The 12,470-nt window shown below is 48.1% G+C and overlaps 2 protein-coding genes and 1 long non-coding RNA gene across 10 annotated transcripts; 1 reads left to right on the top strand and 2 right to left on the bottom strand.

Moving 5' to 3' along the window:
• Positions 1-619: 619 nt before the first annotated feature.
• LOC118507006 (vesicle transport protein SEC20) lies at positions 620-2,402 on the bottom strand. 7 transcript variants are annotated; one of them, XM_036044960.1, is made up of 5 exons: positions 2,256-2,402; positions 2,112-2,177; positions 1,913-1,997; positions 1,673-1,845; positions 620-1,596 (listed from the first exon to the last, which is right to left on the bottom strand). In XM_036044960.1, the coding sequence occupies exons 3-5, from the start codon at positions 1,994-1,996 to the stop codon at positions 1,146-1,148; spliced, it is 708 nt and encodes a 235-aa protein (XP_035900853.1). In that variant the 5' UTR covers position 1,997; positions 2,112-2,177; positions 2,256-2,402; the 3' UTR covers positions 620-1,145. The 7 variants fall into 7 exon arrangements, with proteins under 7 accessions (XP_035900853.1, XP_035900828.1, XP_035900806.1 ...); XM_036044935.1 differs by having other exon boundaries at positions 1,913-2,058; positions 2,123-2,177; positions 2,256-2,399; XM_036044913.1 differs by having other exon boundaries at positions 2,123-2,169; positions 2,256-2,389.
• Positions 2,403-2,616: 214 nt separating this feature from the next.
• LOC118506999 (N-acetyl-D-glucosamine kinase) lies at positions 2,617-10,457 on the top strand. 2 transcript variants are annotated; one of them, XM_036044888.1, is made up of 4 exons: positions 2,617-3,228; positions 3,598-3,929; positions 8,766-9,202; positions 9,279-10,457. In XM_036044888.1, the coding sequence occupies exons 2-4, from the start codon at positions 3,907-3,909 to the stop codon at positions 9,902-9,904; spliced, it is 1,086 nt and encodes a 361-aa protein (XP_035900781.1). In that variant the 5' UTR covers positions 2,617-3,228; positions 3,598-3,906; the 3' UTR covers positions 9,905-10,457. The 2 variants fall into 2 exon arrangements, with proteins under 2 accessions (XP_035900781.1, XP_035900790.1); XM_036044897.1 differs by having other exon boundaries at positions 2,627-3,443.
• On the bottom strand, positions 6,608-7,421 carry LOC118507029. The gene is made up of 2 exons (XR_004905579.1): positions 6,883-7,421; positions 6,608-6,731 (listed from the first exon to the last, which is right to left on the bottom strand). It is a non-coding gene; the product is annotated as an uncharacterized LOC118507029 (long non-coding RNA).
• Positions 10,458-12,470: the final 2,013 nt, after the last annotated feature.

Raw genomic sequence — 12,470 nt, 5'->3', positions numbered from 1 at the left:
GCACTACAAGGTATAGAAAGGTCCCGGGAGAACATGTCCTTGACTTTCCTTGATTGAATTCTACACGTCGCTGGTTAGTCCAGGGTACGGGGGGACAGTTCGGACAGGATCCATACTCTAAGATACCTGATCCATGATTTGGGATCCAACTCACCGATCCCGAATACCTACTTTCAGTCCCAGACCTCTGTTTTGGGATCTCTTTTTCTTGTTCTTTGGCATAAGAATCTAGAGAGGTCTCGACTTATCATGTCTGGCTTTCATCTTCTTCCTTGGCACTACGATCCGAGAGGTCTCGGCCTTTCTTTTCTGGCTTTCTGTGACTTAATTCTCTGATTTGGGGTCCCAGGATCCTTATTCTTCGATGCAGTATACACTGCCCTCTGTCTCCCAGATCTCTAATCATGGCTTCTAGATCCCTTATTTCTTGGTAATCAGGGATCGGGGATCGCCAAAGTCGTATCTCGTCTCGTGCGAAAATCCCTGTTACGTTCATCACAGGTTTTCTTTACAACACTCTCGATTCACCGTGACCAGGCCCTAGAGGGGGCTGGAGTGAAGTGTTGCGACCCGAACACTAGATGGCGCTAGGCTCAGGAGAGAGGTCTTCAACGATCAGTTTACGAAAGAGAAGAGCAAATTTATCTCAATTAATCAATTTATTCTTTAACTTTTACTAGCAAACGGTCGATTTGTGAAGACATTTACTGTTTAGTCGACGTTCTAGCAATTGTCATCCACGGAAGGGATAATGTAACAAAACATTTACTTCACCTTTTACTGTACGATCTTAAATCTACTTTGAGGCGATGTCTACGGTTTGGCCGTTCTGTCTAATCCCGAGTCCCCGTTGCAACGAGACCGGCCTAGCCGTATTACTATAGGACTATTAATTACAGATAGTTTACTAAAATGCAAGCTAACAGCCGTAAGAACATCCGGGATGGGATGGCAGTGTAGAATGCTTTTTGGTTCCTAAAATTCATCCTATTTGTGTATTGCATGCTTAAACGACTCTTTTTTACCCTAACTACGAAGGAACGGTCCGGGATGAATTCACTACCGAAGGAACGGTCACCAGACCACTCCTTCATTACGCTATCACCCCACTCGGTTTCAATAGTAACCGCTCCCGCAAACATTCCCTAAAACAAACGCTTCCATAGCACATAGAAAACACTTGCCAGAAACATTAGCAACCCAAAGATGGCCAGTATTTTATCCGTACAGTCTCGCCGGCTATATTTTTGGAGCAGTTTGCGTGACTGATGGATCTTACCAGCCGTATTGAGCAGCTCGTCCCGGGTGCTCTCGACCGTGCCACTGGTCGTCACAAGCATGTCAAGTGTGGCGGCCGACTTCTGGGTCGTATCGTGCAGCTGCTTCGAGATGGCAATCATCCGATCGGTTACACTTTCCTGCTGGAGCAGCAACGACGAGCTGCGGTACGTCTTCGAGCTGCCAGAAGCTGCGTTCGCTAGCTTGCGCTGTCGCACCTCGCTCGCTTCCGGGCGCATCGCAAACAGTTCCTCCTTGTTGGACTTTTCGATCTCCAGCATGGTCGTTATGTTCGCTTTCCGGAACGCTTGCAGTGTTCTGTGGAATAGGGTGAGTGCGTAAGGAAAAGGACGAATTGCGAAAGACTAGCGTTTACCAGCGTCTGGGAACGTACTTGGCATACTGTTCGCGGTTCTTTTCTACCTCCTCGGTCAGCTTGCTGTCCGTTTCATCCCTTGCCAACACATCCATCTGGTCGATGCACCTTCGCAGAGCGGCCAGCTTATCCCTGCCGGCTTCGTTCAGTGTTTCCAGCTCGAGCAACGTACCGCGGAAGTTGGTGATGTCCTAATGCAAAAAAAGAAAACAAGTGTGAGAAAAAATGGGAAGCAAACACTTTTCATCGCCAGCTTACCATGATGATTGCTTTCGCACGCAAATTATTATCCAGTATCTCTTGCCGGACTGCCGACAGGTCTGTGTAGTTGGGTAACACCATTCTGATCGGTATCGGAAACGTTACTCGATTAATCCTTGGAATGTATCTTTGCCCTTTCAAAGCTGAATTAACACAATCTTTGGGTTACTTTCCGCGAGTTTTCTTTTGTACATACGTGGTTCTTACTTTTCGGTGACTCGATGAGGTACTAGGTGATCCGATGAGCCAAGCTTCTATAATCCTTCGGCAATGGGTAAAAATGAACGCCGATTTAATTGCAGAAACAGTTTGTTTGTGTGGAATATGGTTGAGAATTTACGTTTCTTTTTCCGCACGTTTGAAATCCGGCAAATGTTGGCCCTTTGCCCCAAGAAATACGCTCGAATCGCTGTTTTGATGTAAATAAACCAGCCACGACGACTGACAGCATTGAACCCGACAATATAGACGGCAAGGTTGGTTCACGCGCACTACATATCGCAGTTGGATTGTTTTGTAAACAATGTTTCCCACTAGCAGGAAATATTAAATAAGTCTTTCCACTAACTAAGAATGTGCCTAAAAAAGGATGTAATTTTTTATGAGATTTTATTGTTTCATCGGTAAATTGATTTCTATCCCCATGCTCAACTGTCATGCTATATGTCACTTTGGATAAATGGATTGTTTACATCTGTCATTCACTTTCGTGTTTGGTTATGTTTATAAGACCCGGAAAAATGCGTTTGGTTATGTATTTTTTTTAAAGAATTGTAAATGTGATACTGATCTTCTATTCCGTACACGCCGGTTTTTCTTTCCCCGAATGCACGAACACATTTATCATCATAACGCCACTGGCAAATTAGCGCACGGAGTAGACAAAAAAACTGCCACGATAACAGTTTGAGCGATGTTTGTATCTAGTCAAACCATCCCATCTGATCACCCCACCCTGAGACCACCCACCAACACCACCCGTGAGCGTTGGAATGAACGAGCACAATGGGCACGGAGGGTGAGTCCGGGGTGTGGGCTTAAAGATTGAGTTAGGTCCAACAACAAAACCACCCCATTCGCCCCATCCGCGGGCGCCGTTTGTTTGCCCATTCACAGCGGGGCCTTTCGCTGCCAGTCTGCCGTAGCCAAACTCGTTCAGACTATATTGCTATGCAAGCGCATACCGGACGCATTCAATGGCGGGATTCCACGCCAATCGCACGCCAGTACAGAGCGGAAAAGCCACGCGGCGGCAAACCAGATCCTCCAGATTTGCGTCTCGTTTGTGAAAACGCCGTGGGTGTTTAGTAGTGGTGAGTAGCAACAAAAAAATAGGCTTGATAAACAATACAGCAAACAAACTCGCGCGCGTGTCAGTGTGTTTGTGGCGTGTAGTGTGACAGAACCCCGAGAGGTTACCTGAGACGATTTGACCAGTTGGCAAGGTATCAACAAAAGCGTGGCCACGGGACTGAGTGAAAAACCATCGCTAGAGGGTACTGAGATGCAATACCCTGCATCCGCTATCGTACGTCTACGATTTTCTTGCCCATATTTTATGCCACAAGTTGTGTTCCCCTAATCTCGCGGCAAGGGACTAAAGGGTTCTTGGTCCTTGCCGCAAGCACGCGAAACCGGAATAGGGAGGTTGTTACAGTTGCAAAATTCCGTTTACTTCGAAGGTGATCCAGAAAACGAAACCGATTCCGCATTGTACGGCGCGACCGCTCCAATCAACACAAAACCGCCACACGAACCACTTCGAGGACGTCGTTCCGCCGCACTAGCCCGGGGTGGATTGTGGATGATCTGGTTTCGCCGCTGAAGGGAAAGTGCACCTTTAAAGCAGAAGGCCGTCTCGTGCAGAGTCGACGTGCTCAACCACACAACACCGAAAGTTCGCTGGTGCGGTGAGCGGAGTTTTCTTTTGATTCCCGTTCGAATCTTACTACATACATACAGCGCGAGAGAGAGAGAGAGAAAGCTCCACGATGTATATCGGAGGTGTTGAAGGGTAAGTTAGACCTTTTCTTGTTCCACTTCTTTGGCGTTAAAACTTCTGGAAGTCTAGGGGTCCTACCATTCCTGGATTCCTTGGCTTAAATTCCCTGCAGCTGGTAGTCCTTGCATACTGAGGAACAGAGTCCGGATGAGATTTGATGCCGGTGGTCCCATGTCTTCATGCCCGCCATCTAATGGCTTACTAGACTTAATGATACCACGTAGTTGGATAGTCCGTCCTCACTTGTGGTTCTGGGATAGGATTTGATCCTCGGTCCTGCAATGCAAAGACCGCCTAGATTACTGGATCGCTCCAACAATGAAATGATTTTTTTAAACTATTCTAAATCGTACGATACGTACGAAAATATGTTCTGCGATATAGTTAGCAATTAGAATAACTTGCAACAAGATCAACTAACTTAAAATATTTAATTATTCTAAGTTAGACCAACATGCATACTAGCCAGTGAGTGCCCTTTCGCACTTCGGAAGCAATTTCGCTTCCATAAAAAACCAATCCAATCACTCTTCACCCACTATGCTTCGTCAATTCCAATTTTAGAAGAAGCTTGGCGTTTTATTTTTAGAATCCCGTGTTTGGAATTGATGGTAGAATTCAATCGCTAGCAGAAGCGGGTGCCCCTCTAGTGGACACACGAGGAAGCGTCCAGCTGTTGAAGTCTTACAATCTACACCCGGAAGCCATTGGACCGGAATCAACCCCATCCTAACGCTTTTTACCGATGATGCATTATTTCATCCAACAAAACGCAAACACCACCACCGAACAACATGTGGTTACGAGTGAGCGAGAGAAACAAAATTGACCAACCACCAAACACCGTACTTTCATAACATGCGACGTAACAGTTCACTGCAGAGAAAAAGAAAACCTTCGAAATCAAGCAAAAAAACGAACGCAAAGCCTAGTTTGCTTTCCTTCACCTCACCCAAAGCAGCATACAGAAAGGAAAACAAATATCCAAAATGAAAGTGAAATCATAACGATCAGAGTTGATCAAAACTGGCTGTTCCTTCAACGCACATCCATAGTATGAAGATCGGCACCGGAAGCAGTTGAAGTTCTTTAACTTTTTCTTGGGAACGTAAGCTTCCATAGTTAGCAATAAGGCCAGGCAGTCTTACAAGACTTAAAAAAGCCTCCATAATGGTTGAACCTAGCGAACCCTTACTTCGTTGACTTTAATAGTCCTCTACTCTCTATAGTCAAGTCTTGCGTACGAAGTTACGGTCCTGATGAGAGTTGATACCGGTACTTTCGTGCTACCAACCGATGCCACTACTACAAAACTCCTCCAGGTCCAAGGCGACTATTCTCTTTCACTACCTTTTCACCACACGCATTTCAAGGTGAGCGATGCAGTACCATAAGTACCCTGAAAGGTACGGCCCCACCGTCAAGATCAATCCGTTTCAGATGAGTGATTGTTTTGCATTAGCCGGAGGTTTGTTTGTCGTAAAGCGTTGTTAGCCCTTCTGGCTGCGGCTTATCAGTGGATGTGACACATTAGCCCAGACCTTGCTCTACAGTTGTAGTCAGGCGAGTGTAGTTCACTGCCAAGTTTAGAGATTGTAGCGACGAGAGTGCTGCGGGCTTAGCTTTTCATGGTTGATGCTCGACTTAGATTAAGGTTCTCGCTCTCGCTCTTGCTTCCATAGTTGCTGTACATGACCAGCGTAACAATCCTATCGAGTGTCTATTATTTGGAACTGCAACTTCGAGAGTACTTGGGGCTTCCCATTTCTGACTTCCTTGACTTGATTTACAACCAACTTGTTAGTCAGTCCTACGTAGGGCGGGAATGTTCTAGATAGATTTCGGTTAGGGTCCTGTCAAGTCTCCTGTAGTCAGCCTAGGAGTGTCTATTAGTTGGAACTACAATTGCGAAAGATCTTGAGGCTTTCCATTTCTGAACTCCTTGACTTGATTTACTACCAACTTGATAGTCAGTTTTATGTATTCTGGATAGATTTCGGTTAGGGTCCTGCCACATCTCCTGTAGTCTGCCTAGGATTATATGCCTCAAGCCTCCTATATCCATAGGATCGTCAAATTCCTATTGACAATCCTATCGAGTGCCTATTAGTTGGAACTACAATTCCAAGAGATCTTGAGGCTTTCCATTTCTGACTTTCTTGACTTGATTTAGTACCAACTTGATCGTCAGTCCTATGTAGGGCGGGAATATTCTGGATAGAGTTATGATAGCGTCCTGCCAAGTCTCCTATAGCCCCCCCTAGGGGATTTTGTGCCCCAAGCCTCCTTTATCCACAGGTACGTCAAACTCTACGTTACCTCCAAAGATACCTCCAGCGATCGTACACCCAACACCAACAATCTGTATCGTTTCCGGTTTCGGTGAACAAGTGGTTCGCGGAATTGACGTTCTAACCTTGACACAATCTATATCCAACGTTCACCACACCCACTGTGGGATGCACATGGGACATGGGTTCAGTGCAGTGTGCAACAGCAAAGAAAGAAAAAGAAAAGATTAACCGTATGCTAGTTAATTCCGGTTGTATTTTAATTGTACCGACCAAGTGCATAAACACTCCAACCCATCCAAAACAAAGCACTCGAAGTTTAATCGTGCGTCCGATAAGGCGAAATCAATATTCTTTTCCTCCCGCGGCGTGTTTAGGCTAATCGGTAGGGGATTTTTTTTTGTTTGTTCTTTGTTATAATTGTTTGCTACATTCGTGTTACGGCATTACCCCTGTTTTCTGGTTGCATCGTTTTATTAGACGTCAATATTAGGTTAGGTTTATCTGTAGCTGCTTGACGACCCTGCAAAAGTAGGTTTTTGCGCATTTAGAAACGTTTTGATAATCTAGCGAATGGTGGTGATGCTTTACTGAGGCTTCGCGACAAAAAGTGTTAATAGTTTAGAAAGGAAGTGAGTAGCAAAAAAAAAAAAACCCCCCACCCGATTGCTTACCATGTCCGCCGGGGTACAATTGATGGGCTTGTGAATAATCGCACCAAAACACCACATGCCATAGCCGAGATCCACTCCAGATAAGGGGGCGCGTGTGGTGTCGTAGGGTTCGATAACGCTGTCAAATTGTTTGTATCGGACGCCTGCTGTTGGTTGGGAGAAATTGGCAGATCCCGCGATGCCGATAACACGTCAGACTTTATGGGTCTAGCCATCATCATCATCAGCAAGCGCTACAAGCGATATATGGTGAGCGCCGTGTTACATCAGCCCTTTTTTTTTCCTACACTTCTCTCCATCTTCTTGGACCTCGCCAACACCGTCAGAGCGCTAATTGATAATTGAAATTTCGCATTCATTGTGCCCTCACACGCGCACACGCACACATAAATCAGCGGTCGTTCACGAATAGATCGTACCATATGCCGGCATACAGTGGGGCGTATGGGTTTTGATCACCTCGCCACAATAGCTGCCAATGATTGACTTCAATAAGTGCACGAGCCCGATACGTGGTGCTGTCAGTATAATCCGGACCGGTGATGTGAGGATGATGAATGCTGCAGATTGAGATAAAAATAGTCGTTTGTTAGTGGTCAGCTATTCAGGCTACACGAAAAAGCCCCAGTGGGCCATGAAAGCCAGACCAAGAATTGCTGTACAATTTCATGTCTCGATGGACCTGTGTCCTTAGCACAACTGGTCATCTTTTTTTTTGTATCGTGTACGGACGTACTATTACGACAATGTCAGTTGATTCGAAGTAGCTATCGCTAAAACAGTTGAAGACTTTTGATGATGAGCACAAAAGTAATAGGGGATAGATTCCAGTCACCAAATAGTGTTTTAGGACCTCCCTAATGCATCAGAATTTATGAGAATTTCAAGTTAGTCCAGTACTTCTATTGCTGTCAAAATTGCATCCAGGAGTCGGGAGAGCATACGTCTAAACGGTGGTAAAAAACTTGAATAAGATGGATATTGTTTGTAGTAGCGGATTAAGCCCGTTGGAAGCCCTAAGCGGAACGCAAGTTGGGAGATCCTGTCACATCAAGTTTGCTGACTATGGAGGAGGTTCTGGATGAATCTCTGATGCATTCCGCTCTGAGCCCTCAGTCCGCTTACAGTGACGAATATCCAATTACCAGAATCTAAGCCAGAGACTCAGAGGTCAGAAAACACTGAAAAAATGGCAAGATTTATTTCATGGACAGCCATCGCCACTTACTTATCCCGGACTTGGCCAACTTCAACAATTCTCGATACCGCTCACGGTCTAGCGGTCTACCGTATCTCAATTGAGGTCTACACCTTCGCTGTCCATGTGGACGGCCCAAAGGACTTTACTGGGCTGGGTTGTCCGGTGCCTTTATCATGACATGCTCAGCCCACTAGAGCCTGATGAGTATAATTCGCTGTACGATGAAGAGATCACGGTATAGTTCGGTTTTCATTTCGTTCTCCAACACGAGGTTTAGTGTCGATTGCTTGATCCTTTGGTAAGCTTCTGCTACATAGGAGAGACTCCAATTAATGATGTCTAAGACAACCATCCAGGCTGACTTCATACGGCAGGACCGGGATTCAAATCCCAAATCCCATGAGGACTGACCATCCAACTACGCGGTATCATTAAGTCTAGTAAGTCAGAAATGGCAGGCATGACCTACGAGGTCGTTAGGCCTAGAAGAGAGAGAGAGAAGACAGCCATCGTTACGATCCACACACAGCAGGGCCACACAGATTCAAACAGCAGGAACTCTCATCTCCAGCTACCCATATAAATAGCTATTAACCCGGTATAAATTTATAAAGAATGCATGAAAATTGAATGTCTTCCTAAATATCCTTACTAATTAAAACAATGTTATCCTCTCTTTTAGCGGTGCGACACATTCCACCTTGGTGATTTGCGATGAGGCCGGCCAGATTGTGGGTCGCGCAAAGGGCCCTAGCACAAACCACTGGGCCGTCGGTATACCGGGCGTTGCCGAACGTATCGATGCGATGGCGCGTGCGGCGAAGGCGGAAGCGAATCTACCCCTCGACCAACAGCTGACCGCTGTCGGGCTGTGCTTGAGCGGTGCCGAAGCGGAGGAAACGAACCGCGAGCTGGAACAGTATCTCCACACGAACTATCCGACGGTGGCGGAACGGTACGTGGTGTGCAGTGACACGGTCGGCAGTATTCAGGCTGTCTCGAACCTGGGCGGCATGGTGATCATCGCCGGTACGGGATCGAACACGCTGCTGCGCAATCCGGACGGAAGTACGCACGGGTGTGGTGGATGGGGTCACATGATTGGGGATGAGGGTGGTGGTAAGTGTACAGCTGGTCGGGGTGTTCCCGACTGACGTTTATCGCTCATGCCAATGCATTTCAATCGCTCTTGCAGCTTGGTGGATTGCAAGGAACGCAATCAAGACCGTGTTTGACCATCGGGACAATTTGAAGCGTTCGAAGCATCCGATCGAACGGGTCTGGCAGCTGATCCAGGAGCATTTCGGCGTGCGAACGTTGCACGATCTGCTCGACCATAGTTACGGGCGGTTCTGCAAGACGGCGTACGCGGGGCTGTGTGCCAGGCTGGCCACAGCCGCCCTCGACGAGCGTGATCCACTCTGTCGCAAGCTGTTCGACGAAGCGGGCCAATCGTTGGCCCGGTCCGTCTGTGCGTTGCAGGATAAAATCTCACCGGAACTGTTGCGCCCCTCGGCGTCCGGTGCGTCGACGCAGCTGCTCGATATCGTTTGCGTTGGCTCGGTGTGGCTTAGCTGGGACCTGTTGCGGGATGGCTTTGTGTCCGAGCTGCGGATGCAAGGATTTCCGCACGATTTGCGCCTGCTGCGACTGACCACAACGATGGCGCTCGGTGCCGCATACCTAGCGGCGGACACGTTCAAGCTGGGTATGCCACGCGACTACACCGGCAATTACGACGTGTTCTACACGTACCGGGCGGTCGCGAACGAGAACGGGAACGGAACCGACGCGGAGCATAAAACGAACGGCCGCAGCTAGGCAGTGTTGCTGAGCAGGAGCTCGAAGCCGCGTCCTATGCCCGTACGGTACACTTGCAACATTGAGATTCGATACCGTGTGATACAAGATTAGTGAGAAACAGATACTGTCCGAGTGGGTGGGCAAGCGCATTGTGAATGTGCAATTGAGCGAAGGGACATGATAAAGCAACGAGACCTGATTTAAGAGGCGTACGACACGTACCCTTTTCCCGAGCGTCATGTTTCCATTTAACTAGTGAATTTGTTTTTTAACGATAGTAGGCAGATCGCTTTCCCGGCAGAGGGAAGCAACCCTATTATCAATCGTCATTCTATTTCAAGTATTCAAATGCGCGCCGTGTAATCGAAGGTGTTTGATAGATCTATCACGTGTCCTTTGCTTTTGGTTATTGCATTCTGTAATCTGTAAAAAAATCACACACACACCCCCTTGATAGGTAATGCATCCAATATATCGATTTCAATCTTATTGTTGTGATGTGTGTGTGTGTTTGTTGTTGTAGTGTCTTTTGAAGCATAATAAATAACGTTTATGTCTATATGCGAACACAGATAGCTCCCCATCTGGGCCTTATTTTGTACAACAATGCTTACTTCTATAGAGTTATCACGTGAAACATCATCATCTCTTAATGCACACGTTACAACAAAGAAGAGGTTAGCAGAGATAAGAAGAGAAAAAGCTATTACTCGATACTGTCCCTATTACCGTTTCTGGCGGACGCTACAATGCCCATCTCAGTTTGGCCCTACCGCGCCTTCTCTGTCCATGTGGACGACCTATAAGCACTTTACGGGCTGGGTCGTCCGGTGTCATTTTCATGAGATGACCAGCCCACCAGAGGCTGGCAAGTCTTATTCACTTCACAATGGTGAGATCAACACTTCGTGCTCGAATCTGTAAAGGAATCTTCCCTCTCGAACGTGGGGGTTTCATCAGATTTGGAAAGAGTCCATGTCTCAGAGGCGCATGTGAGTACTGAGATCATAAATGTCCTGTACAGTCCCAGCTTCGTCCGTCGCGACAGGTTTTTAGAGTGAAGTAGTTTCCCCTGGCTGTAGTGTAACCGGTTGGCAGCCAGCACCCTTGCGCGTCACAACGAGAGTGTCTGCTGAAAGCGGCGTTCGCATTCAGAACGGTGAAGTACGAGACAGCTGCAGTACTTGCGGGTGTAATACCGATCTGTCTGCTGGTGAAGGAGGACGCTCGCTGTTACCATCGGCAGCACGCTGCAGCAGACATAGCCATCAGTGGGACACCAACAGCAGCGCAGATTCGGCTGGAAGAACGCCAAGCTACGATCCACGCTTGGCAGGAGCAGTGGAATACTGACGCGGCAGCGCCGAATGCCTCACGATTCGTTCGTTGGGCACACCGCGTCATCCCCAACATCGAGCAATGGCACTCGCGGAAACATGGAGATGTAAACTTCGCTCTGGCACAGGTATTGTCGGGACACGGATTTTTCCGTGACTACCTGTGTCGCATGCGGTTTGCATCGTCCCCGGAGTGTCACCGCTGCTCCCACGAAGCTGATACAGCCGAGCATGCCTTCTTCCACTGCCCAGCTTTTGCAGCTGTTCGGCATCGGCTCCTGAATGGTGGAGGGTTCGAGGACCTGAACCCAAATACTCTGGCATCGTATCTCCTTCGCGATCGGAGATCATGGAGCACCATCACGGAGCTGGCTGCAAATATTACTTCCACACTCCAGCGGCAGTGGAATGAAGAACGTGCCAACTTGGCGGCCACAAATGCAGCAACCAGTCAACCGGAGGATCCGACAGCACGTCAGGCCGTGTTGACTGCCCGCAACCAACGGCGGAACGAAGCACGGCGTATTGCTCGTGCCGTTGCTCGCGAAGAGAGGCGCCGTAGCGGCCCTCTTCAATCGCCCCCGTCATTGGCGACTCTCGCGAGGCGGGTTTTAGTTCGTGAGCGGGTGCGACGCCATAGGGCACGAGTTCGACAGCACCAACATCAGCGTGAGCAGGAAGAAGAGGAGGTAGCCTCTTCTTTGCCCGAACTGTTCCGTAGCGTCGAGCCCAGAGGTGATGAGTCTCGGCGACAGGCTATGTTGTCGGACGAAGATGCCGCCGTCACCTCTGCTACAACATCCGGCCGCTAGCTGCGCTACAACATTCTCCATCAGAGTGGTGAGCCAGTCACCGTACAGCGCCAACATCAGCGACGTCCACTGGATGGCAAAGAGCGGAACAAAGGGTCCGAGCATTAATGCCCGTTATAAGGGCCAGATCCCACCCTCCACCATGCCTCGCGGCGCTTGTGGAGGGGATGCGGGCTGCGCACGTCGTGGGGTTTAGTCGGTAAAAATCCTGCATGCGGCTTCGATGGAGAAGCCGTATCTAAGAAGATTCCCCACGACGTAAAAGAACAAAAAAAAAAAAAAGCATCCTTGCGCGTAACTCAACATCAATGTTGTTGCCGGTGCTGACTTTTGACCTCAGAGAGGTGAAGCTCCAGATGACTTCAAAAGTGCGGTCACTCGTTTGTACATCACCCCGGCGTAAATCAGTGCCTGTTAGCAGTGCTACTTGAGATA

Source organism: Anopheles stephensi, chromosome X (assembly GCF_013141755.1).
Source record: "Anopheles stephensi strain Indian chromosome X, UCI_ANSTEP_V1.0, whole genome shotgun sequence".
NCBI classification, from domain to species: Eukaryota; Metazoa; Arthropoda; class Insecta; order Diptera; family Culicidae; genus Anopheles; species Anopheles stephensi.
Note: the sequence above shows the minus strand (reverse complement) of the source record. Positions and strands in the feature narration are given on the sequence as shown.

Coding starts and splice junctions, on each gene's coding strand:
- LOC118507006 (XM_036044913.1), bottom strand. CDS start 2,366: ATGCTGTCAGTCGTCGTGGCTGGTTTATTTACATCAAAACAGCGATTC. Junction 2,170..2,255: donor AAACGTGCGGAAAAAGAAAC/GTAAATTCTCAA, acceptor GAAGGATTATAG/AAGCTTGGCTCATCGGATCA. Junction 1,998..2,122: donor CCTCATCGAGTCACCGAAAA/GTAAGAACCACG, acceptor GATACCGATCAG/AATGGTGTTACCCAACTACA.
- LOC118506999 (XM_036044888.1), top strand. CDS start 3,907: ATGTATATCGGAGGTGTTGAAGG. Junction 3,930..8,765: donor TATATCGGAGGTGTTGAAGG/GTAAGTTAGACC, acceptor CCTCTCTTTTAG/CGGTGCGACACATTCCACCT. Junction 9,203..9,278: donor GATTGGGGATGAGGGTGGTG/GTAAGTGTACAG, acceptor TCGCTCTTGCAG/CTTGGTGGATTGCAAGGAAC.